The sequence below is a fragment of the Balaenoptera physalus genome (genome assembly GCF_965194825.1).
Source record: "Balaenoptera physalus genome assembly, chromosome: 15".
NCBI classification, from domain to species: Eukaryota; Metazoa; Chordata; class Mammalia; order Artiodactyla; family Balaenopteridae; genus Balaenoptera; species Balaenoptera physalus.
Genome location: NC_138894.1, coordinates 52,081,016 through 52,107,254, shown reverse-complemented (window position 1 = coordinate 52,107,254; position 26,239 = coordinate 52,081,016). Strand labels below are relative to the sequence as shown.

General features: G+C 39.9%; 1 protein-coding gene across 12 annotated transcripts in view; it reads left to right on the top strand.

Moving 5' to 3' along the window:
• Window positions 1-26,239, top strand: part of EML6 (EMAP like 6) — a 351,593-nt gene that overhangs the window by 20,187 nt on the left and 305,167 nt on the right. For 10 of the 12 annotated variants that reach the window (XM_082426244.1, XM_082426246.1, XM_082426235.1 and 7 more), the window contains one exon: window positions 14,726-15,454. In XM_082426244.1, the coding sequence (XP_082282370.1) occupies window positions 15,258-15,454 (197 nt within the window). In that variant the 5' untranslated portion in view covers window positions 14,726-15,257. Of the gene's footprint in view, window positions 1-12,844; window positions 12,946-14,725; window positions 15,455-26,239 lie in introns of all 12 variants that reach the window. The other 2 variants (XM_082426236.1, XM_082426237.1) reach the window with 1 other exon arrangement.

The following is a 26,239-nucleotide window of genomic DNA, read 5'->3' as shown; positions in this document are numbered from 1 at the left end:
GAGCAGGTTTTAAAATTCAGGACTTAATAAAAATAACAAAGTGATCTGTTGGGAAGGCGTGGGCCCACATTTTCTGGTATAATCCAAGCAGAGAAGTAAAAGCCCACAGCGGGTTCTGCTCTGCACCTGCGGCTCATTCTTCCTGAAGAGCTGGCGTTGACACTGAGGCCCTCAGGCTACTAGAATAATTCACGCTCTGGTCCACTCATGGCTGGCTGCTTCTCCTCCCTGGCCCTCTGGTCACCCTCTTGTCCTAAGGGCACTTACCCTGTCACTCGTGCTGCAAGTGCTGACACTGAGTCCATGCTTAGTAGGGAATCTCTGTCAGTTGATCTTGGCAGAGGGCTTTGCCTCCCTCCGTGTCACTCTCACTAACCTGAAAAGTGGTTGGGCCTCTGCTTGGACCTTTAGAAATCTGTAATCTGAGTGCTTGCACACCAGTGTTCTCTTGGCAGACTGTGTTCTCTCAGATTAGTGGGGAAAGGAAAGCTTCTATTTTGTTACCGTTTGTGAGAAGAGTCACTTTCTTACAGTAATAACGACAATAATACTGGTTAAAATGCATGGACTTGGTGGGAATGTAAATTGATACAACCACTATGGAAAACAGTATGGAGGTTCCTTAAAAAACTAAAAATAGAACTACCATATGACCCAGCAATCCCACTACTGGGCATATACCCTGAGAAAACCATAATTCAAAAAGAGTCATGTACCACTATGTTCATTGCAGCACTATTTACAATAGCCAGGACATGGAATCAACCTAAATGTCCATCGACAGATGAATGGATAAAGAAGATGTGGCACATAAGTACAATGGAATATTAGCCATTAAAGGAAACGAAATTGAGTTATTTGTAGTGAGGTGGATGGACCTAGAGTTTGTCATACAGAGTGAAGTAAGTCAGAAAGAGAAAAACAAATACTGTATGCTAACACATATATATGGAATCAAAAAAAAAAAAAAAGGTACTGATGAACCTAGTTGCAGGGCAGGAATAAAGAGGTAGACATAGAGAATGGACTTGAGGACGTGGTGGGGGAGGGGGAAGCTGGGGCGAAGTGAGAGTAGCATCAACATATATACACTACCGAATGTAAAATAGATAGCTAGTGGGAAGCAGCAGCATAGCACAGGGAGATCAGCTCAGTGCTTTGCGATGACCTAGAGGGGTGGGATAGAGAGGATGGGAGGGAGGCTCAAGAGGGAGGAGATATGGGGACGTGTGTATGCATATGGCTGATTCACTTTTGTGTACAACAGAAACTAACAGTATTGTGAAGCAATTATACTCCAATAAAGTTCTATTTTTAAAAAAAGATAAAAATAAAATAAAATGTATGGAATGCTTACTGTGTACAAGGCACCAGGCATACCCCAACACTCGTGGGGGCAGGGCAAGAACACTCCAGGAGTTCATTCCATATGTCTACATGCTTGAAAGTTAGATATCGAGCAAGCTGTCTCTTACCATGTCAAATATGCTTTCATAGCAACCTGGAAGGACAGAGTCAAATGTAGAATTCTTAGACTCCCTTGAGCTCCATGCCAGAATGTGGCCGTGTGAGGAGAAGTGGCCCCCTGCCTTCAGGCTGCCTTCCTTCTCATCCCACCTCCTACTCCGTCCGCACCACCAGGGGCCTTGAGCACAAATTTGCATGCACTCGGCCCATACAGCCAAGCTTCAGATTCATGCCTTCCCACCCCACAGATAGCTGTGCCTTCACATCATCCTTTAACTTAGGAGAGTACACCCCAGCAGAGCAGTCCAGAAGAGAGCCCTGTATGCGGACTCAGGCATTTTTGCACAGGTAATTCTAGGGTCTCAGATGCCTGTAGTAAAGGGAGGGAGGAGTATGGGTTCTGGGTGGAAATGTCTCCTTGGCCCTGAAAAATCTTTACCCATAAGGAAGAGGAGAGTTCATACGGGGCCTCAGGTTGCTTATGTATTTAACTCATTCAGTCCTTACCGACAATCCTATGAGATAGATGCTATTATGTCCATTTTACAGATGAGGAAACTGAGGCTTGGATTAGGTAACCTGTCCAAGGCCAAAAGACTACTAAGTGACAGAGTAAGGATTACAATTTGGTCAGTCTGCCTCCAGAACCTTGTCTTCTGAACTGAAAGGATTTCCCCATATCACACTATTCCCATGATACTTTCTGTGCAGCATTATTAATCCCTCCCCACAGCAGTACTCAGGAATTATCGGTTTGATAACTATACAAGCAGTCAATAAAGTTGTTATTGTGGATTTTCTTCATTCTTGGCCATGACCTGAGCCTCCTTTAGTAGTAAAATTTAGGTATTTCTAAGTTACTTTCCAGCTCTAGAATCCTGTGATTCTTTTTTTTTTTTTAATTTATTTATTATTTATTTGGTTGCACCGGGTCTTAGCTGTGACATGTGGGCTCCTTAGTTGCAGCTCACAGACTCCTTAGCTGCTGCTTGCTGACTTCTTAGTTGCAGCATGTGAACTCTTAGTTGTGGCATGCATGTGGGATCTAGTTCCCTGACCAGGGATTGAAACCGGGCCCCTGCATTGGGAGTGCGGAGTCTTATCCACTGCACCGCCAGGGAAGTCCCTAGAATCCTGTGATTCTTAAGTGGAGATGATTATGATTTCCCCTTCAGTGTAAGCTTAAGCAGTGTTCTAGAAAGTATACCTGAAGGTAACACAAAACTACTAATAATTAAGAATTATAATTAGAAATAATAATTAAATTATTATCATAGAAACCTACCTATCAGTGAGTTTGCCATACATCTTTAAAGTTTTGGAACACAACATCTTCTATGGGAACCTCTCATTGTTCTCACTAGGAAATACTGCAAAAATTTTAGAGAAGGCACATTAATTAGCCTATAGGGTTCACTTAGGAAGAATATGTAGTGATGTCAGCTTCAGTGATCCAGATCTAACAACTAGATGTTACCCCTAATATAATCAACCTAAAACATTTAAAATGTACTGAATGTGTAGCATATGTTATTAGCTATGTGACTAATTTTTCATATTCTCTCTTTGAGATTAGAAATCTCATGCAAGAGTTTCAGTAGGGGCTTTATTAGAGAGGAACACTATGACTAAATTATTACCAGGAGCAGAAAAAAAGAATTATTGCCAGGGCTAATGTTTGGATTAAGAAATATCAAATGATGTGCTGAAGTTGTAGATGTCTGTATGTTGCAAGTTGGTCTTCAGGTAAACTAGACTTTACATAGAGTCATAGCTAGTTACATTTTAAAGGCAGACTTTCTGTGTATCTAGGAATGCTTTTTAGAATGGGTCCTTTTCAAGCATGGATTTAAAAGGCCTTTTCTTACTTGTCTGATCGGATTCTTTCATGTTATCTCGATTGAATAGGGAATATACAGGAATTCTATCTTCAATAAAAAATCATGGAAGCTTTTCATTGATTAGATCTCCTCTTGGACTGTAGTGTCTACTTCTAGCTCAATAGACAGAGCCTCTTTATCCTTTGTTAAAAATGTTTGAAAAGAGACGGGGGAAAAACTTTAAAAGTTCTTTCTCTACGAGTTAATGATAATCGCCCATTCCTTTTAGACCTAGCATTTACATCTTCCAATGTGACCTGTATAGTTTACCTAAAATGTTTAATATTCCTATAAAACATTAAACATAGGATAAGTTCTGAATGATAGATTAAAACCATGAACTTTAATTTAAAAATCTTTTCCTCTATGAATATGAAATAATTTCTGCTGTAAGAATGACTGGCATTTAAGGAATCAAAAAGCAAGAAATTATTAATATGTATAATAGGAAATCTGCATGTAACAACCAAGTAAAATGAGTCAAACTTTGTTTTTATTTTTATTCTTAATAGCTTTGATATATAATTTACATACTATAAATTCATCCATTTAAAGTGTACAATTCAGTGGTTTTCAGTATATAAAGAATTGAGCAATCATCAACACAATCTAATTTTAGAACATTTTTATCACCCTCCCATACCACAATCCCATACTCATTAGTAGTTATTCACATTTCCCCCACCTACCCATCTTCTTCTCTAGTGAACCACTAATCTACTTTATGTCTATACAAATTTGCCTCTTCTGAATATTCCATCTGGAAATAGAATCATACAATGTGTGGTCTTTTGCAACTGGCTTCTTTCATCTAGAATAACATTTTCAAGGTTCTATGTTGTAACTTGTAACAATTCTTCATTTCCTTTCATTGAGGAATAAAATTCCATTGTATGGATGTATATATTTTACTTATCCATTCATTGATTGATGGGCATTTAGATTAATTACACTTTTTGACTATTGTGGATAATGCTGCTATGAACATTCATGTATTGGATTGGCCAAGAAGTGCCTTCGGTTTTTTAAATAAAAATAAAAGACACATTTCTCATTTTCACCAAGACCTTTATTGAACAATGTATTCACCCTTTGGTCCCACTACCTTCTGCCATTTTTCAGGCAACTTCATAATTCCATCTTCCCCAAACTTTTTATCTTTTTGAGCAAAGAACTGTTCCAGGTGCCTTTTACAGTCTTTCAGGGAATTGAAATTTTTTCCGTTAAGAGAATTTTGTAAAGACCGAAGTAAATGGAAATCCGAAGGTGCAATGTCTGATGAAAATGGCGGATGAGTCAGAACTTCCCAGCCAAGCTGTAACAGTTTTTACCTCGTCATCAAAGAAACATGTGGTCTTGCGTTAATCCTGATGGAAGATTACACGTTTTCTGTTGACTAATTCTGGACGCTTTTCGTCGAGTGCTGCTTTCAGTTGGTCTTATTGGGAGCAGTGCTTGTTGGAATTAATCGTTTGCTTTTCTGGAAGGAGCTCATAATAGAGGACTCATAATAGAGGAGCTCATAATAGAGGACTCCCTTCCAATCCCACCATATACACAACATCACCTTCTTTGGATGAAGACGGGCCTTTGGTGTGGTTGGTGGTGGTTCATTTTGCTTGCCCCACGATCTCTTCTGTTCCACATTATTGTACAGTATTCACTTTTCTTTGCCCGTCACAATTTGTTTTAAAAACGGAACGTTTTCATTACGTTTAAGTAGAGAATCTCATGAGGAAATACAGTCAAGAAGGTTTTTTTGCTTAACTTATGTGGAATCCAAACATCAAAGTGATTAACATAACCAAGCTGGTGCAAATGATTTTCAATGCTTGATTTGGATATTTTGAGTATGTCGGCTATCTCCTGCGTGGTATAACGTTGATTGTTCTCAATTAATGTCTGAATTTGATCGCTATCAACTTCAACTGGTCTACCCGACCATGGAGCATCGTCCAGTGAGAAATCTCCAGCACAAAACTTCGCAAACCACTTTTGACACATTAGATCAGTCACAGCACCTTCTCCATACACTGCACAAATCTTTTTTTTTTTTTTTTGCATTTCGGTTGCGTTTTTATCTTTCTTGAAATAATAAAGCATAATATGCCAGAAATGCTTTTTTCTTCCATCTTCAATATTAAAATGGCTACACCAATTCACCAATTTTGATGTCTTTTTTTAAATGCTCGCTGATTTGACAGCTGTCACATACAATCTAACAAAATTGTTTCTAATGAAGTTAAAGACAACTAAGTGCTAGTAGAGCCATCTTATGGAAAAAAATGAATGAACCTTTTGGCTAACGCAGTAAAAGTTTTTGTGTGGATGTATTTCTCTTGGGTATATATCTAGAAATGGGATTGCTGGATGACATGGTGACTCCATGTTTAACTTTTGGAGGAACTGCCAGATTGTTTTCCAAAGCAGCTGCATCATTTTACATTCTCACCAGCAGTGTATGAGGGTTCCAGTTTCTCCACATCCTCTCTGATGCTTGTAATTGTCTTATTACAGCAGGTGTGAAGTGGTATTTCATTGTGGTTTTGATTGCATTTCCGTGGTAGCTAATGATGTAGAGAATCTTTTCATGTGCTATTTTTATTTTTAAGTATTTTACTTGGTTAAAAATATGGACTCTAACCCCATTAGTTGATTGCTGGTGAAATATCATCGTCAATTTTTTGTAGTTCAATGGTATCTAAAGTGTAATGCTAATGAGGTCAAGGCTACACGGTCTAGCTCCAAATAAATTGGTTATCTTTTACAGAGAAAACTCTGGTTAAACAACTACACTCATATGCCCTAACTCTGTTCAATGATCTGACAGGCTCTTGATATTGCCAATTAACAGAGTCTAGAAAGATCAACCGAAGGGTTTGTCCTAATGACTACAAATACCATTTCAAGAAAAATACAGTCTATCATCAACAGATATTTTTAAGAGCAATGACTTATTTTTTTTTGAAGTATCGTTGACTTACAATATTAGTTTCAGGTGGACAGCATAGTGATTCAATACATTTATAGATTATACTCTGTTTAAAGTTATTACAAAATAGTGGTTATATTTCTCTGTTCTGTACAATATATCCTTGTACTTATTTTATACATAGTAGTTTGTATCTCTTAATCCCATACCCCTATCTGGCCCTTTCCCCTTCCTTGTTCCCACTGGTATCCACTAGTTTGTTTTCTATATCTGTCAGTCTGTTTTTGTTTTGTTATATACATTTGCTTGTTTTATTTTTTAGATTCCACATATAAGTGATAACATAGAGTATTTGTCTTTCTCCGTCTGACTTATTTCACTAAGCATAATACTCTCTAAGTCCATCCACGTTGTTTCAAATGGCATAATTTCATTCTTTTATATGGCTAATATTCCATTGTGTGTGTGTGTGTGTGTGTGTGTGTGTGTGTGTGTGTATAAATATATATCACATCTTCTTTATCCACTTATCTGTTAATGGACACTTGAGTTGCTTCCATGTCTTGGCTATTGTAAATAATGCTGCTATGAACATTGGGGTGCATGTATATTTTCAAAACAGTAGCTTTTTTTTCAGATATATACCCAGGAGTATATATTCCAGGAGTGGAATTGGTGGATCATATGGTAGTTACATTTTTAGTTTTTTGAGGAACCTCTGTATTGTTTTCCATAGTGGTTGCACCAATTTACATTCCCTTCAGCAGTGTACAAGGGTTTCCTTTTCTCCACATTCTCGCCAACATTTGATATTTGTAGACTTTTTGATGATAGCCATTCTGACAGGTGTGAGGTGATATCTCATTGTAGTTTTGATTTGCATTTCTCTAATAGAGATGTTGAGCATCTTTTCATGCTTGTTAGCCATCTATATGTCTTCTTTGGAAAAATGTTTATCCAGATCTTCCACTCATTTTAAAATCGTGTTGCTTTTTGATATTGAGCTATGTGAGCTGTTAATGTATTTTGGCTATCAACTTCTTGTCAGTCATATCATTTGCAAATATTTTCTCCCATTCAGTAGGTTGTCTTTTCACTTTGTTGATGGTTTCCTTTGCTGTGCAAAAGATTTTAAGTTTAATTAGATCCCATTTATTTATTTTTGTTTTTATTTCTTTTGCCTTTGGAGATGGATCCAAAAATTATTGCTATGGTTTATATCAAAGAGTGTTCTGCCTATGTTCTCTTCTAGGAGTTTTATGGTTTCAGGTCTTTTATTTAGGTCTTTAATCCATTCTGAGCTTATTTTTGTATATGGTGTGAGGAAATGTTCTAATCTCATTCTTTTACATGTAGCTGTCCAGTTTTCCCAGAACCCCTTATTGAAGAGACTGTCTTTTCTCCATAGTATATTGTTGCCTCCTTTGCTGTAGATTAATTGACCATAGATGCATGGATAATGACTTATTGTTTTAATAAAAATGGTACATGCTCATTTCAAATATTTTTGAAAAATCAGAAAGGTCCAAAAGAAGGCAAAAAGTTATTCTAAATCTCACTGCTCCAGAAATAACTAGGTTAGGTTTTGGTGAACTATATTACAATATCTCTATACAGACATAGTTAGATGCATGGCAGATAACTAAATGGATAGAAATAATTTCATGAGAATGGAATTATACCATTCTCATGAATTTTTTTTAAATAAAGGGTTTCAACTAATTTTACTTAATAACAAAAAAAAAAAGTGAAACTGAAGAATGAATGAGGAGAACTGTTTCCTTAATAGACTGATTCATTGCTCCCCTCCCATCTTTTTACCATGCTTTACCATTTCTGATTCTTTTGTTCACTTCTTGCACGGCTGAATATCATTGTCAGGTAGTTTTTTTATGAATGTGTTAGCAGAAACTTCTGGTGAACACCAACATTGCTTTTCCATTTCCTTCTTAGTAAAATTTTCCTGATTTTAAATGTACACACTGCCCCCATTATATATTGTATAATCCTAGCCTCCCTTGCAGCTAGATGCACTCTAAGTTCTGGCCAATGTGATGTAAGCAGAAGTGTATGAAACTTACAGAAAATATTCTTAAAGGGAGGGGATCTTCTTTTCTCCTTCCTGCTAGCTGTATTGCAAATGTAAATGCTGAAGTTTGATCTGTCATCTTAAACCATGAGGTGAAAGATCTGTACTAATGTATAACAAGACAGGAAGATTCTGGGTATCTGAAAATTTCCTTAATCTGCTATACTTCCAAACATTTTATGTGGTAGAGAAACTTCTACCTTCTTTAATGGTTTATTTGGGTTCTTTAGTCACTTGCCATTAAACTTCATTATAACTGTCACAAGGGCTAAAAAATGCCCTGAAGTTCTTTAATGTCAGAGAATGTCTGCCTGTTGCTTTTACACTTAACAGTTTAGCTGGGTATAATTCTAACATTATACTTTCCTTCTCTATCAGAACTTATAAATACTGCTCCATTTTTTCTGGCATTGGAGGTTGCAGTGCAGAATGTGAGGCCAGCCTGATTTCTACACGCATCCTCCATTTTTGTTTCTGCCTAGATCCTTGAGAAACATTTTCCCAGTCTTTTATAATAAAAAATTTCAGACATACAGAAAAAAGATACATAAAGCAACTGCTAATATTTGCCATATTTGCTTTATCTCTCCTGTGCATGTGTGTTTGTATGTACATAGAGAACACATTTCTTCCTGAATCACTTGAAGGTAAGTTGTAGATGTAACATTTTATTCCTAAATGCTTCAGGATGTGTTTCCTTAGAATACAATTTTCCAAAGAATAAGAACAGTAATTCCCTAATATCCGCTAGAACAGGGGTCCCCAACCCCAGGGCCTTGGACTAGTACGGGTCCTCGGCCTGTTAGGAACCCGGCCGCACAGTAGGAGGTGAGCAGCGGGCGAGCCAGAGAAGCTTCGTCTGCTGCTCGCTTCCCATCGCTCCCCATCGCTCGCATTACTGCCTGAATCATCCCCCCCATATCCGTGGAAAAATTGTCTTCCACGAAACCGGTCCCTGGTGCCAAAAAGGTTGGGGACCACTGCTCTAGAATAATCCTTTTTGTATTAAAATTCCCCAATTGTTCGTTCTCCTACATTGTCTTTTGTGGCCTTAAAAAAAAAAATCAGGATCCAAGATCCAATCAGGAGTCACCCATTGTATTTGGTTGTTATATCTCTTTAGTCTCTTTTAACCAAGAATAATCCCCCACCTTTTTGTTATGTATTTTTTGTTTCATTACATTTGCTTTTTTGATCAAGCCAGACCACTTGTGTTGTATGCTGCCCTATTTTCTGACTTTACCTGATTGTTTACCTGTGGTTTCAGTTAACTTGTTCATCTATCCCATATTTTCTGTAAACTTAGAGTTAAGTCATAAGGCTTGATTAGACTTGAGTTAGTTATTTGGCCAAAAATGTTTTATGCAGTATTTCATACTGCATCACATCAGGAGGCAGAAGGAGCAGATTGTGCCAGTACTGGTGATACTAAGTTTGATAATTTAATTGACATGGTGACCTCCAGAGCACTTCATTTAAAGTTACATAATTTGTAGGGTGATTCTTTAGCATTATGGGAAGGAATATCCTCTCATCTAATCATTTTGGTATACATTTACAACCTTTTCCTGCATCAGTTACATCATTGGATGATTTTCTAAATCTATTATTTTCCCTACATTTATTAGCTAGCATTCTTATGTAAATAGCTTTCCTTTATCAACTGAGGATAAACTTCAGTTCCTCCAAGAAGACAAAGTAAATGCTTAAATGTTTCTCTTTAACTACTAATTGGCAGAGGTGGTATAACAGTCCTCTCTAAAGTTGGCAAATGATTTTGAAATATTATTTATTCTTGAAGTTAAATAATTTTTCTAGGATATGCCTCCAAGGAGACTATTCTATATCATCTTTTTTTTTTTCTTATATACAGTGTACCACTTTAATCTGCAGATTCAGTTAATATATTTCTCTATTTTATTTTCTGTTGCATTTGTTGGCTTCTCTAATTTAGGAATGCCAATGATCTGTAGGTTGGGTTAGCTTTGCTGTCGCAAGCATTATCTATTTTAATATCCTTGGCTTTTTCCTCTGCATTTCTTGTGATAATTTCTGGTGTTTCCTCCATACTGGTAATATGATTTCCATTTTTTTTTCTGTTGTTTCAAATGTATTCATTAGATCTGAAACTGTGTTCATATTTGATTACTTCTTTAGCTTGGCTTTTATTTTTAGTATCCATCTTTAAGCTCTTGATATTTTGAATTCATATTGTAACTAAGTTCTTCTTTGGTAGAGAATCTGCTTCTTTGACATAAATTTTCTTCATCAATCTTTCTCATATAATGTACCTTTCTTTCAAGATTTTGGTTTGCTTTTGCTATGCCCTTACTTTTTTTTTTAAAGGTATTTTTAAAAAAATTATTATTTTTAACATTTATTTATTATTAATTAATTAATTTATTTTTGGCTGCGTTGGGTCTTCGTTGCTACGTGCGGGCTTTCTCTAGTTGCCGCGAGCGGGGGCTACTCCTCGCTGCGGTGCATGGGCCTCTCATTGTGGTGGCTTCTCTTGTTGCAGAGCACGGGCTCTAGGTGCATGGGCTTCAGTAGTTCTGGCGCATGGGCTCAGTAGTCGTGCGTGGGCTCAGTAGTTGTGCCTCACGGGCTCCAGAGCGCAGGCTCAGTAGTTGTGATGCACGGGCTTAGTTGCTCTGTGGCATGTGGGATCTTCCCAGACCAAGGATCGAACCCATGTCTTCTGCGTTGGCAGGCAGATTCCTAACCACTGCGGCACCAGGGAAGTCCCTGCCCTTACTTTTTTTGTTGCTTATGTTTGATGGGGCAGCTCTTTCCAAATCATTTATTCAGATACATTATGTATGAATTCTTCTAGACATTCTTCTCACCTTATCTGAGAATAAGTTGATCTTCTCAGAGCTATAGTGGCTGGATATTGATTTTTATCCACTTTCCTGTAGCCTAAAATTGGAAAAGGGTTGAGTAGGAAAAACAGTGAGATCTATTGGGATTGAGCATAGTTTCTGCTAGGGAATAGGCCTTTGCTATTTCTTGAGATCCTGTGAAATGTCCAGTTCCAGAGCCCCTTCCATGCAGCCAAAGGTGTATCTCACTCCTGTGGATTCTGGCTTATTCTCTTGACTCTGCAGAGTGCCCTGATAATGGCAGATACTGGTAAAACATTTGATTTCTGTTGAAGACCCAAGGTAATACACAGGGTCTTCTTCTCTAAAAGTATCCTCTCTACAACCTGGAAACTATACACTTACTCTCTCGTTTTACTTTTATAAATGGAAGTATTTTAGTGAGAATTTTCATGAGTTCCTGAACTTACCTTATGTCCTTAATACTGTTTCTTGAGAATATTTTTCCCTCTCATTGTCTAAGAAACTTGAGGTGGAAAATTCTCTAACTGTGCCTTACTCTGCTGTATTTTCTCATCAGTTGTTTAATAATAAATAGATCTATGTCTTGAATTGGGAGGTATAGGTATACTCATTTAACTAAAAGTACAATATGATATAGCATGGTGGTCACTAGTTATATTAAAGGTAACTGAGGAAATGAACATGTCATGTTATATCCATTTCTATTTGTTGAGGAGACTCTTTTCAACATCCTTTTGTAATTTTTCTGGAAGATGTCCCTTCCTTTCTGGACCATTGCTACTACCTCTAATGTAGAACCCCAACCAAGGTCTACCTTAAGCCTCTAATACCCAAAGCTTTGACTACTGGTGTTTTCATTGTTATTCCCTTCTTCCCCACCCCCCGAAAAAATCCAATGGCCTTCCGTTATTTTAAGAATATGGTGCAAACCTCTAGGTTCAGCTCCATTCACAATCTAACCTTTCAGGTTTATGTCCCCTTCTCATCTTACACGAATTCTCTCTTGCACCAGTTCTATTCTCTAAATCTTTGTTTTTCTGTATCTGCCCTTTTACTCTGTAGACCCATGCAGAGTGCTTTCAATTTATGTTTACTTATCTCAATTCTGCCTTTATTTCCTATTTCCTCCATGAAGTCCTTCCTGACTTATAGCTGGAAAAGCTCTTCATCTTGTGAATTTTTATATAGAATTTACTGTCTCTATTTAATTCATTGGCACTGTTTTATGGCATGGCATTATTGGTCATTATATTTTAGCTTATGTCTCAGATCTTTCAGACCATGTTTTTTTGTTTGTTTTTGTTTTTACATTTGGTAGTGCCCTTATTGTCTAGCACAGCGCGACTTCATGGATTTGTAGATCTTTGTTTACTTAAAAAGAATGATGAGACCAATTCACATCCTCTTCACTGCTGCAGGTAGCAACCGCTCATCCAAACTCTGGCACTTCTAATCTCCTAGAGGCTTTCCTACCATTCAGAGGGCTGTGCTAAAGCTTGAGGTAGTTGAAGAACTGAGTAAGGGATTACTCTGAGAGCACAGAAAGGAAAGGGCATGCTAAAAATGTCCCTTTAATCGTCCTTCTGCAGCTTTTTAGTCAGTGAGATTTTGAAGCCTCTTCTCGCAGGTCAGCTGTTGCCCGGATTTGAAAAGAGGCTACTTCAGAACACACTGGAATTCACAGTTCACTTGGATAGATGCCACCGGCTTCTGCGTTTGAGGGTCAAGGTTAGTTGTTCGTGGCGTGAGCACCTTCCCATTTGCAAAATCTGGTTATCCTTAACTACCCAAGTCTTATGAAGCAGCTCATAGGAAGGCGCTGGTTCTTAGGACAAAGTGAGACCACATCCCCAGCATTTTTCTTAAACGCGGCATTACTGCACTTTAACAGATTAGAATCCATCTGAATAAAAACTAAAACTGAAGTGGGAAACAAACTTGGGCTTGAGTCGGCTACAGTAGCCCTCAGGGACAGGTGCAGAAGAAATTCTCGACGTGGGCAGTAGAGATGTTATGGTCTCTATTCCTGCTTCACTGCTCTTCCTTTTAGATACACACGCACGCGGGCCGGCAGCCTTAGTCACTAGGTAACGCAGGTCGCTGGCCAGCGGTCGCCCTTGGTGCGCCTTCCTCTGCTCAGCAAAGAACAGCAAGCACCGCGGACGCAGTTAACGGCCTCTCTACGGAGCACTCTGGGCGCGCGGAATCCTGGGACTTGTGGTCCGGCTCCGTGCGCTCCCTGTCCGGGCCCGCGTGGAGCGGACTACATTTCCCAGGATGCATCGGAGGAAGGAGGCAACAGGGGAGGTGGAAGGAGGGGGCGGTCCCAGCGCTCAGGGGCACCGCCGTTTCCAAGTGCCGAGATCTCGCCTAGTAACCCGCAGCCGCGGTTCCCGAAAGCGGCGCTGTGGCCCCGCCCCCGGAGCCTCGGCTGGAGGAAGAACCTGTCTCCCGCGGCGCCCCAGTGACGAAGCCTATCCTCGGGTGCGGGAGGCGGGGAAGGGTTGGGAAGTGGGCAAGCAGAGGATTTCGCTCGCCCGTGCGAGATCCAGGACGTGCTCGCGGCTCCCGCTCAGAGCAGAGGTTAGAGGCGGCAGAGCCGGGGTGTTCCGCAGGCTAGCCTGGATCGGGTGTGGGAGGAGTGCAGGACGCCGCCAAGGCGGCACTGTGCGCGGGCCGGGGTGTCCCCTGGGGCCGGCATCCCTCAGGTCGGCAGCGACCAATGCCTGGGATGTGTGTGCGCGTATGTGGGGGCTCGCCGTCCCCAGTGGTTCCTCGGGCGCTCCCGCCCCACGCCGGGTTAGAGGCGTGACCCTTGCGCCTGCGGGACCCCATAGCTAGCGCAGACCTTCCTGGGGAGAGGTACAAGATTTTGGTCACTTGTTAATTAATTAATTTCTTGTGGACTGGGAGCGTTTGTAGGTTGAGCTTTCCTGCCTCTAGCTGCACTAGTGTCTCAGTTTCCTCCGATTCAGAAAAATCTTTTATGGCGCTTTCAATTGGAGTTGCTAATTAGTAAGAGCTGCTAAGTTCTTGTGGTTTTCTCGGCCAAGAGACGGTTCACGGAGGATATGAATTATGAACACATACACGACAACTAATTGGAACAACTAAAAAATGACCGTTGCATATTTGCCCTGGCTCAGTGGGGAAACAGCAAATGTTCTTTTTTGGGTTTTTTTTTTTTAACATCTTTATTGGAGTATAATTGCTTTACAATGGTGTGTTAGCTTCTGCTTTATAACAAAGTGAATCAGCTATACATATACATATATCCCCATATCTCCTCCCTCTTGCAGCAAATATTCTTTCAAATCGTATCGGCAGCCACCAGCCAGCAGCATTTAGGGCATATTTCATATCATTAAAAAGATGGATCTGGAGGGAGAGAGGAGGAATAGTTGACAATTTTTTAAAAACTTGGTTTAGTTTGGGGATCATTTTCTTGGACTGGGTGACTTACGCAAAATATGTTTCTTTCTTCCTCGCTCTCGCATCCTGGATGTAGACTGTCAGTTTCGGATCCAAGGATGGCGATGGCAAAGCTTACTCGAGTTCCTTGTCAAATTAAAGCTGTCACAGAATAAATCCCGCTGCCTGCTGCGAGGCCCCCGGGCACAGCAAACTTCAGTGAGTGAACTGGTAATCAGTGTTTGGATATGCAGAGCCATGATTTAAAAGGCGGGGTGACCCTCCCAAAAACCTTTCACGGGGGCCGTAGCCCGCAGGTGCAGTGAGGCGTGCGCGCGCGAGTGCTGGCGCCCCAGAAGACGCCTCTCCCGTGGAGAGGGAGCCGGAGAGCCCGGCGAGGTCTGGCGGCCGCGCACCTGGCGGCTCGTCTCCGGCGGCGGCGGCGGATGATGGTTGCGGCCGGCGCGCTGGTCTGTGTCTGTGCGTCGCCGCGGAAATCAGAGCCCGGCGCTGCACGCTGAGCCCTTGCAGGTCCTCCGCATCCCGAGCCTTGGCGAGGACAGACCCGGAGCCCAGGGGCCGCGGACCCGCGTGCGGAGGGACCGGGGGGCGAGTGGGGTCAGCTTATCATGGCGGATCGGACAGCTCCCAGCTGCCAGCTCCGGCTGGAGTGGGTGTACGGGTACCGGGGTCACCAGTGCCGCAACAACCTGTACTACACCGCCGGCAAGGAAGTGGTCTACTTTGTGGCTGGCGTCGGGGTGGTTTACAGCACCCGCGAGCACAGCCAAAAATTCTTCTTGGGACACAACGACGACATTATCAGGTAAGGAGGTGGCCTGGGGCGGTGGGGAGGGTTGGTTGGCTGTGAAGGTTGGAAGGGTGAGGAGAAGGATGACCAACTGGGCTTTCCTGGGGTCAGATCCGGAAGCCCCATGGAATAAAGGAGTCTCTCTGGAACCTCATGGAATTACAGACGGGCTACTGATTCTAAGGCTGGGGCAGAAGCAGGGTAGGGGGTGCAGGTGTGGAGGGAGAGATTTCTTTTTATTCCTCCGGAAGTCTTTTAAATCTCTAAGGAGTTAAGGGTCCTGATGCTTTTTTGGTGTTCATTCCGGCTACAAGTGGAAGGATCCTGGGTAAACTATCAAACACTTCTGCTTCCCTCCCTAACTAGGAAAATGTAGGACCAATAACCTGAACTGTGGGTATCATCTGTGGGGGGCTCTTTAGAAGGTTCCTCAGCAAGCAAGAGGATTGAAAAAAAAAAACCCTAAAAGAAGTTTTGCTAAAGGTAATTGGGATCTTCATTCCTGATGCTTCGAAACTAAGAAATTTCTGCTGTGGGTGGGGAGTTTGTTCTCTAATATTTCCCTTGGTAGTGACTTAGTGCCAAAAAGCATATTTATGGATGCTTCCACACCATCACTGAGGTTATAAAAGGCTGGCAGTTGCTGGACCACAAAACCCTACCAGCCAGCCCACAGAATGACCAACATCTAGTAGCGGATGGCGGGACTGATTAGAAGAACAAAACTGGATGAATAGACATTTTAGGGGTCCTCCTTATTAAATTGTAGAGGGGTATATTTTGATTTTTGGCCCTGTCCTCTCATCTTTGGACCAGACGCATTTTCCTCCAGCCCTTGTCAGCTTCTTGTGTGACCAAACAAGGTGTGGTCCAGATGCTGTTCACAGGGAATCCTTTTCAGCCTTCAGCAGTTAGGGAAGATTTCCACGATATGGGAGCCTCAGCCCACAGGGAAAATGACTTGCTGAGGATGGACCACAACTGACAGAGACCATATTTGTACCTTCCAGACTTGTGTGTTCATTGATGCAGAACACACTAACACCACGTTTCAGAATATTGCCACTTGTGCTCTAAGTTTCCTTTCATAATGAAGTAAATGGTTAAGTGGTGTAATGATAATGGTCTTAATGTCTCTGTGGGAAGAATGATTTTTAAAAACTAGCTTTTTCCCCTCTTATAGTGTTGTGATTATTCTGTATTCTGGAGCCTTCTTTCCCCCCAAGCCCTAAAGTTGAAAAAATTGTTACAGAAAGTAAAAACTTAGTATTTGAAAATGCAGTGAGATATATTTTTTAAAAAGTCTTGAATTTTAGAAGATGAAGATTTTAAGTACTAGGAGCTCTACCGTTCTCAAGATTGGGTGGAACTGACATGTAAAACTTTCTTCATGTCACGTATGACAGAATAGCTTTCTTCTCTCCCTGCTATGGTAATGGTTGTGATTGGGGCATCCTTACCTAGTCCCATCCTGGAGATTTTGCTTCTGTAATTGCTGAACTGATTATTAAAGTCACAGGTGCAAATGATTAACAGTGACTCGTGAAAAGGTTAGATATTTAAAAATTAAAACCCATTATGTTTTTGCTCTTTCTTAATGCAGTGCTTTCCATTACACCATCAAAATAAGTTGTAGTCCTTTAGGGGAAGGGAGAGAGTGGCAATTAAACAGAAAATTCCCTGCAGTTAAATAATAGTAATGTGACAGTTCACTGAACTACTTTGAGGATTTGAACTCCTAATCTTAATTTTTTTTCTCTAATAGGAAAAAAAATTAAATGCACTGTTGAAACTGAAGGTGGGAAAAGGGTGGAGTTGCAGTGAACCACTGTTATGACAGGCTATCGGACTAGTGGGGATGTGATGATATCTGGCTTAGTTGAAGAAACACTCAGATTTGAAGATAAGGTGAATGAAGTTATTTGTGTAACTGGGTTTGCAAGGAGCTTCAATTTTGAAAAGAAAAAAAAAGATGTTTTAGCTTCTGGTCTTTTTATTAAGATAGTTATATCCTTATGCTTTACAGTGACATAGTAGCAAGGCTGCCTGCAGAGAAAGGACTTTATTGCTAAATTTTCGATGATATTTGGTTGGGTCTGAGTATAGGTGAGCAGAGTTCTTTAATATCCATGTATGTGTTTGCACATAGGAATAAAATTAAGTCCAACAGATTAAAAAACACAGACCACAGATCATTATATAATTAAGAGCTGTAAAATTAGAGAATGTAGAATGTTTATGTTGTTATTTTGCTTTATCGTCTATATGTAAATATCTTTTTCCGGTGAAGGTAGTACACAAGCAATATTTGTTTTTATCCTTAGTATATGGGACTCTTAAGTGCCATTTCCTTCATAATTTTATTCCCAGAAACATACTAGATGTTTGAAATTAGTATTGTAAAATGTTAGGAATATTAATGTATTAACTGTATATATGGAAAGGAAATTTGTACTCTTTTATCTTTACGAATTTCAACTCATTTCTGTATAGCCAGTTATACTACTGATTTTCTATTTAAAATATTGACGTTTCTCATTGAATGAGGAGGGCTAAACCTAAGGTACTAGTGCAGAAATGTTTGGGGTTTTTTGGAATCATGACATAAATATTAAAACTTCCAACTCTTGATTCCATCAAACGAGATAATGTAAGTAATTGTCCACATAGCTTTTGCATTAGTTTGAAAGATATATTCATAATGCATACATTTCCCACTGTTTTATTTATTGTGCTACTTTCCCGAGAATATTAACTAGAAAGCAGCCCAGCAAATATTGATACCACACTCCATTTTAGAAAACCGTGTCATCTCTGAGATCACGATGAACTTTAATAATAATACTGTAGGATTTGGCAGAGCTCATTAGAGTTCAGCGTATGTTTCCTCCTGATTTGACAGACTATGTGTTTAAGTCAGATTTTTTAAGATGTTAATATGTGAAGCATAATGTGATTTATTGGATATGGAGGCTTAGTTTTATTCTCTTGAATGACTACACTTCAATACAGTTAACAGATTAGCGGATGATGCCATATTTTAGCTCTGATAACATTGTGATGGGACAAATAAATATTAAAGCAACACTCAAATCAGGGCTTGAAGGCAAGGACAGTAATACAGGCAGGAATAATTACTAACTTGGTTTCTGCTGCAGGTAGCAGACCATGACACAGAACTGGAGCAAATGAAAGAAAAGGTCATGAACACATTTGCTCTCTGTCACTTCCCGTCCATTTTCACAGTGACTCCAGTTGAGACATTTCTCTCCTTACTCTGGATCCCTATTTTGCGTCTGACTAGTCCCCTGTCTCCCTTTTCGTTTCTCTTATTTTTCAGCTCTCTGTTGCAAGGGAGGTTTTTCGGGCAGTACCATTTTAGGGGAAAGGGCGCTGACTTTGATTTCACACCCACTTGGGTTTGAGCCCACTCTGCTGTTTGTTTACTAGAGGCATCCGAGTGAGTGGCTTGACCTCTCAGGGCCTTGTTTGTTTGTGAAAGGGTGGGTAACAACACCTAAGTTGCAGAATTGTAACTATTAGAAGTAATGTTTGCAAATAGTTTAGCATGGGGCCTGGCCCTTTATCGTTGCTCAATAAATGCTCTTAGTAATGATAGTAGTAGTACAGTATTTAATCAAAAACACACACGTACACCAAAGACATAAAAATGTTTCCTCACTGTCCATAGTCTGAAGTCCAAAATTCTGAGTTTTCCATTCTGCCTGGTCTTAACCCACCTTTCTACCTTCATTTTCCTTTTCTTTAAAAAAAATCATGAATTGTTTGCTTCCCACTTGCCATGTAATAAGATTACTATGTTCTTTCCTGTCTCACGCTGCGATGATTTATCTCCCCCTTCGTCCTTCTTCTCCTGATCCCTTTCCCCCAGTGGCATAGTGGTGGGAGCATGGGTCTTGGTCAGACAGACCTGGTTTTGAACCTAGATGTGCCACCAGTTAGGTGGCTTGGGGAAGCTACTAAACCTGTGTGAGTCTCAACTATCATCAGTAAAATAGCTTCTCATACATGCAATGGAGGTTTAGAGGTACCTAACTTGTAGCTTGTGGAGATAACATACAAGGTTCCCCACAGTGTTTGGCAAATAGGAAGTGCCCGCCGCAGGGAGCCTATTTGTATCTATGTCTTGCATGGCCCCATCCATTTCAATCTCACCTCTCCCATGAGACCTTTTACCATCCTTAGATGAAGGGGTGCCTTAGATGAAGGAATGCCTTGCACTCCTAAAGTTTTGCATCTTTCGTGACCAATGCTACTCACTTGATATATGTCATTTAGTGCCATTGTTTCACTCTGAATATTTTCATTTGTAAATGTATGTAAGACCCTTGAGGTTGAGAATGAATTTAATAATCAGAGCCAACATTTCCTGAGTGCAGACTCGGTGCTAAATGTGTGTACAGATTTATCTCTTCCATCTTCTCGACAACCCCATGACATTGGTACTGTGGTTAGCCTCAGTTCCCTGGTGAGGAAACTGAGGCACAGAGAGGTTAAAGATGTTGCCCATGGTCACTATTTAGCAGATTGTAGAATGGGAATTGGAACCCAAGTCAGTCTGATTCCAAAACCCAGAGCTATCACTTCACTGCTTTACACACTTTTTTATTTTTCTCGGTTACTGTGGTCCCTACCATCGTGCCTTGTTTCTAACCAGAACTCAGTAAGTTTGTGATTCCTTGTAACTGTTTTTCAACCTCGTGCTTTATTTAAGGGTATTTGAAGCAGATCACAAGAACTCTGTTTAGAAATGGAACCATGTTCAAGTTCACCTTAGGAACATCACCAGCTTTGAAGCAATGACCTGAAACAATGAACTGCTGGAGATGTTTTGTTTTTTTTTTTTAATATTTACGTTTATCATCTTGTATTTTATTCCCTCAGCCGGGGGTGACCTAAGATATTCTTCCTTCACTTAAAATCTCTCAAAGGCTTGCCACTACTTTTTTTTTTTTTTTAAATTAATAGCTACTCTATTTATTTATTTATTTATTTTTAGCTGTGTCGGGTCTTCGTTTCGTGCGAGGGCTTTCTCTAGTTGTGGCAAACGGGGGCCACTCTTCATCGCGGTGTGCGGGCCTCTCACTATCGCGGTCCCTCCCGTTGCGGGGCACAGGCTCCAGACGCGCAGGCTCAGCAGTTGTGGCTCACGGGCCCAGTTGCTCCGCGGCATGTGGCATTTTCCCAGACCAGGGCTTGAACCCGTGTCCCCTGCATTAGCAGGCAGATTCTCAACCACTGCGCCACCAGGGAAGCCCTGCTGGAGATGTTTTTAAAAAATTTGTTAAGTCTCAATTGTGACATGGCTAAAATTATCTGGTGCTGCAGGTGCACTCAATTGCACTTGTTGAATTTGAAGAGATGGGTGTAATAGCCATGGTTGGGCCTGGAGTGTTGGGTAAACAGGTTCACATGAAGGCCTGGAGATGTGATTTCATATTCTTCAGTCCCTTGACCAGTTTGAACAAGGGAAGCACGGGGGTAACTATAAAGAATCAAACCTGTATTGAGTTGAGTGCTTGCTCTGTACCAGGCACTACACACACACACACACACACACACACACACACACACACAGACACACACACACACACACACACAGAAATCCCTTTGCCCACAACTCTGAGAGATAGCCTTTATTTTACAGGTACAACTCAGAGAGGGAAAGAGATTTAAGCGAAGTCACTCAGTGGTACCATCCACACTATTCGTTGGATCTTACTTGCTCTGTTCATTGGCATGAGCATGTAGTGAAAGGTTTTGATGGACGCTTACGGTCTATTCATAAATGATTTTACTATTGTTATTTTTGTTAATAAGCTATAGTCTGGTGATTTTTTATTAAGATTTATTTATTCTCTAAATTGGGTAGATTTGACTCTTTTTCATTTGTTTATTCATCAAAAACTCATTTCACATCTAGAATGTACCAGATACAGGGGTGCAGCTTTGAACATGACCAAGTTCTTGCCCCCATTCTGGTGGAGGAAGCCAACAATGAATGAACAAGAAAGCAAGGTGAATATATCAATAGATTGTGATAAGTACTAACGAGGGAATGGCCTTGGAGGGGAACTGGGTTGAGTGGGAGTATGGGAGCTACCTTAGATAAGGTTTCCAGAGCAGCTGTCTAGGGAGATGGCATTTAAGCTGAGACCTGAAGGATGAGAAGGGGTAGGTAAGCGAAGATGTGATGGAAAAGAGCGGTTATGTGTAACGGCACCAGGGTGAGAAATAACTTGGTGTGCCCAGAATTCTGGTATAGATATCCAGAGAAAGACCAAGGTCATAGTACTTCTCATCCAGGTCATTAATGCCTCATGGGTTTTGGCACCATATGTCCTAGATTTCGCAGGACAGTCACAAATATTCCATTCAGTTATTGTTATGGGTATACTTGCTATTGTCATGTCATTATTCTCTTTTTAATTCAGAATATATGACCATGTTTTTATTTTTAAAATATGGTTACTATATAATGGATCACTGCTTGAAAAACATTACACTGGAGTATGCTCTCTTATAAAGAATTATATTGGCTTTACCACCAACAGTCAATCAGAATGTAGATTATACTGTGGTAAGTGAAAAACTGTTTCATGGCAGCATCTCTAAGCAGGGCTGTTCTAGGGCCTCTCCTACTCACAAGGATGTGGATCTCAATAACTTTGCAATGTAGGTGATGTATTTGCCAACAATAAAGAAAATGCAAGCTGTTGGGAAGGTTACCTTGCTGACTCTGCTTCTGGAACTGACTTTCCCCAATAAGCTGGAGCCGCATAGAAAGCTATCCTTTAGCCAGCAGACCTACACATCTTCAGCAGTCAGCCTCCTCTTGTAGGTTTAACTCTTTTTGTCATATGTGGATTGGACTTAAATGTAATTAAAATGTTTGACAGCAAACAGTTCTTCTCAAATATCATTGTGCATAGGAGTCACCCAAGCACTCACTAATAAAATCCAGATTCTGATTCAGTAAGTCTGGTGGTGAGGGCTGACAGCCTGCATTTCTAACCAGCTCCCAGGTGATGCTGATGCTGCTGGTCTACTCTGCAGCAAGATGTTCAGATCCTCATTTGTATGTTTCAGATCTCAGTAGACCAGTGTTTTTTTTTTTTTTCAACCCAAAAGATGTTGCCATCTTGTGAAATAGACTTTTAATAATATATGTATATATGACTCATTAAATTCTTAAATTAACAGAATCAATTTTTTCATTAAGTTGGCACCTAGCCCAGTGTTCTTTTTTTTTTTTTTTAACATCTTTATTGGAGTATAATTGCTTTACAATGGAGTGCTAATTTCTGCTGTATAAAAAAGTGAATTAGCTATACATATGCATATATCCCCATATCCCCTCCTCTTGTGTCTCCCTCCTGCACTCCCTATCCCACCCCTCTAGGTGCACACAAAGCACCGTGCTGATCTCCCTCTGCTATGCGTCTGCTTCCCACTAACTATCTATTTTACATTTGGTAGTGTATATATGTCCATGCCACTCTCTCACTTCGTCCCACCTTACCCTTCCCCCCACCCCACCATGTCCTCAAGTCCATTCTCTATGTCTGCATCTTTATTCCTGTCCTGGCCCTAGGTTCTTCAGAACCTTTTTTTTTAGATTCCATATATATGTGTTAGCATACGGTATTTGTTTTTCTCTTTCTGACTTACTTCACTCTGTATGACAGTCTCTAGGTCCATCCACCTCACTACAAATAACTCAATTTCGTTTCTTTTTATGTCTGAGTAATAATCCATTGTCTATATGTGCCACATCCTCATGATCCATTCATCTGTCAGTGGACACTTAGGTTGCTTCCATGTCCTGGCTATTGTAAATAGAGCTGCACTGAACATTGTGGTACATGACTCTTTTTGAATTACGGTTTTTTCAGGGTACATGCCCCGTAGTGGGATTGCTGGGTTGTATGGTAGTTCTATTTTTAGTTTTTTAAGGAACCTGCATACTGTTCTCCATAGTGGCTGTATCAATTTACATTCCCACCAACTGTGCAAGAGGGTTCTCTTTTCTCCACACCCTCTCCAGCATTTGTACATTTTTTGATGATGGCCATTCTGATTGGTATTGGGTGATACCTCATTGTAGTTTTGATTTGCATTTCTCTAACGATTAGTGATGTTGAGCATCCTTTCATGTGTTTGTTGGCAATCTGTATATTTTCTTTGGAGAAATGTCTATTTAGGTCTTCTGCCCATTTTTGGATTGGGTTGTTTGTTTTTTTGATATTGAGCTGCACGAGCTGCTTGTATATTTTGGAGATTAATCCTTCGTCAGTTGCTTCATTTGCAGATATTTTCTCCCATTCTGAGGGTTGTCTTTTCATCGTGTTTATGGTTTCCTTTGCTGTGCAAAAGCTTTTAAGTTTCATTAGGTCCCATTAGTTATTTTTGTTTTTGTTTCCCTTCCTCTATGAGGTGGTTCAAAAAGGATCTTGCTGTGATTTATGTCAAAGAGTGTTCTGACTGTGTTTTCCTCTAAGAGTTTTATACTGTCTGGCCTTACATTTAGGTCTTTAATCCATTTTCAGTATATTTTTGTGTATGGTGTTGGGGAGTGTTCTAATTTCATTCTTTTACATGTAGCTGTCCAATTTTCCCAGCACCACTTATTGAAGAGGCTGTCATTTCTCCATTGTATATTCTTGCATCCTTTATCAAAGATAAGGTGACCATATGTACGTGGGTTTGTCTCTGGGCTTTCTATCCTGTTCCATTGATCCATATTTCTGTTTATGTGCCAGTACCATACTGTCTTGATTACTGTATCTTTGTAGTATAGTCTTAAGTCAGGGAGCCTGATTCCTCCAGCTCTGTTTTTCTTTCTCAAGATTCTTTTGACTATTTGGGGTCTTTTGTGTTTCCATACAAATTGTGAAACTTTTTGTTTGAGTTCTGTGCAAAATGCCATTGGTAGTTTGATAGGGATTGCATTGAATCTGTAGATTGCTTTGGGTAGTATAGTCATTTTCACAATGTTGATTCTTCCAATCCAAGAACAAGGTATATCTCTCCATCTGTTTGCATCATCTTTAATTTCTTTCATCAGTGTCTTGTAGTTTTCTGCATACATGTCTTTTGTCAGGTAGGTGTTTTCCTAGATATTTTATTCTTTTTGTTGCAATGGTAAATGGGAATGTTTTCTTAATTTCTCTGTCAGATTTTTCATCATTAGTGTATAGGAATGCAAGAGATTTCTGTGCATTAATTTTGTATCCTGCTACTTTACCAAATTCATTGATTAACTCTAGTAGTTTTCTGGTAGCTTCTTTAGGGTTCTCTGTGTATAGTATCATGTCATCTGCAAACAGTGACAGTTTTACTTCTTCCTTTCCTATCTGGATTCCTTTTATTTCTTTTTCTTCTCTGATTGCTGTGGCTAAAACTTCCAAAACTATGTTGAATAATAGTGGTGAGAGTGGGCAACCTTGTCTTGTTCCTAATCTTAGTGGGAATTGTTTCAGTTTTTCACCATTGAGAATGATGTTGGCTGTGGGTTTGTCATATGTGGCAAACCATGTATGGCTTACCTTATTATGTTGAGGAAAGTTCCCTCTATGCTTACTTTCTGGAGAGTTTTCATCATAAATGGATGTTGAATATTGTCGAAAGCTTTTTCTGCATCTATTGAGATTATCGTATGGTTTTTATCCTTCAATTTGATAATATGGTGTATCACATTGATTGATTTGTGTATATTGAAGAATCCTTGCATTCCTGGGGTAAACCCCACTTGATCATGGTGTATGATCCTTGTAATGTGCTGTTGGATTCTATTTGCTAGTATTTTGTTGAGGATTTTTGCATCTATGTTCATCAGTGATATTGGCCTGTAGTTTTCTTTCTTTGTGACAGCTTTGTCTGGTTTTTGGTATCAGGGTGGTGGTGGCCTCATAGAATGAGTTTGGGAGTATTCCTCCCTCTGCTATATTTTAGAAGAGTTTGAGAAGGATAGGTGTTAACTCTTCTCTAAATGATAGAATTCGCCTGTGAAGCCATCTGGTCTGGGGCTTTTGTTTGTTGGAAGATTTTTAATCACAGTCTCAATTTCAGTGCTTGTGATTGGTCTGTTCATATTTTCTATTTCTTCCTGGTTCAGTCTCAGAAGGTTGTGCTTTTCTAAGAATTTGTCCATTTCTTCCAGGTTGTCCATTTCATTGGCATATAGTTGCTTGTAGTAATCTCTCATGATCCTTTGTATTTCTGCAGTGTCAGTTGTTACTATATTTTCATTTCTAATTCTATTGATTTGAGTCTTCTCCCTTTTATTCTTGATGAGTCTGGCTAATGGTTTATCAATTTTGTTTATCTTCTCAAAGAGCCAGCTTTTAGTTTTATTGATCTTTGCTATTGTTTCCTTCATTTCTTTTTCACTTATTTCTGATCTGATCTTTATGATTTCTTTCCTTCTGCTAAGTTTGGGGTTTTTTTCTTCTTCTTTCTCTAATTGCTTTAGGTGTAAGGTTAGGTTGTTTATTTGACATGTTTCTTGTTTCTTGAGGTAGGATTGTATTACTATAAACTTCCCACTTAGAACTGCTTTTGCTGCATCCCATAGGTTTTGGGTCGTCGTGTTTTCATTGTCATTTGTTTCTAGGTATTTTTTGATTTCCTCTTTGATTTCTTCCGTGATCTCTTGGTTATTTAGTAGTGTATTGTTTAGCCTCCATGTGCTTGTATTTTTTACAGATTTTTTTCCTGTAATTGATATCTAGTCTCATAGCGTTGTGGTCGGGAAAGATATTTGATATGATTTCAATT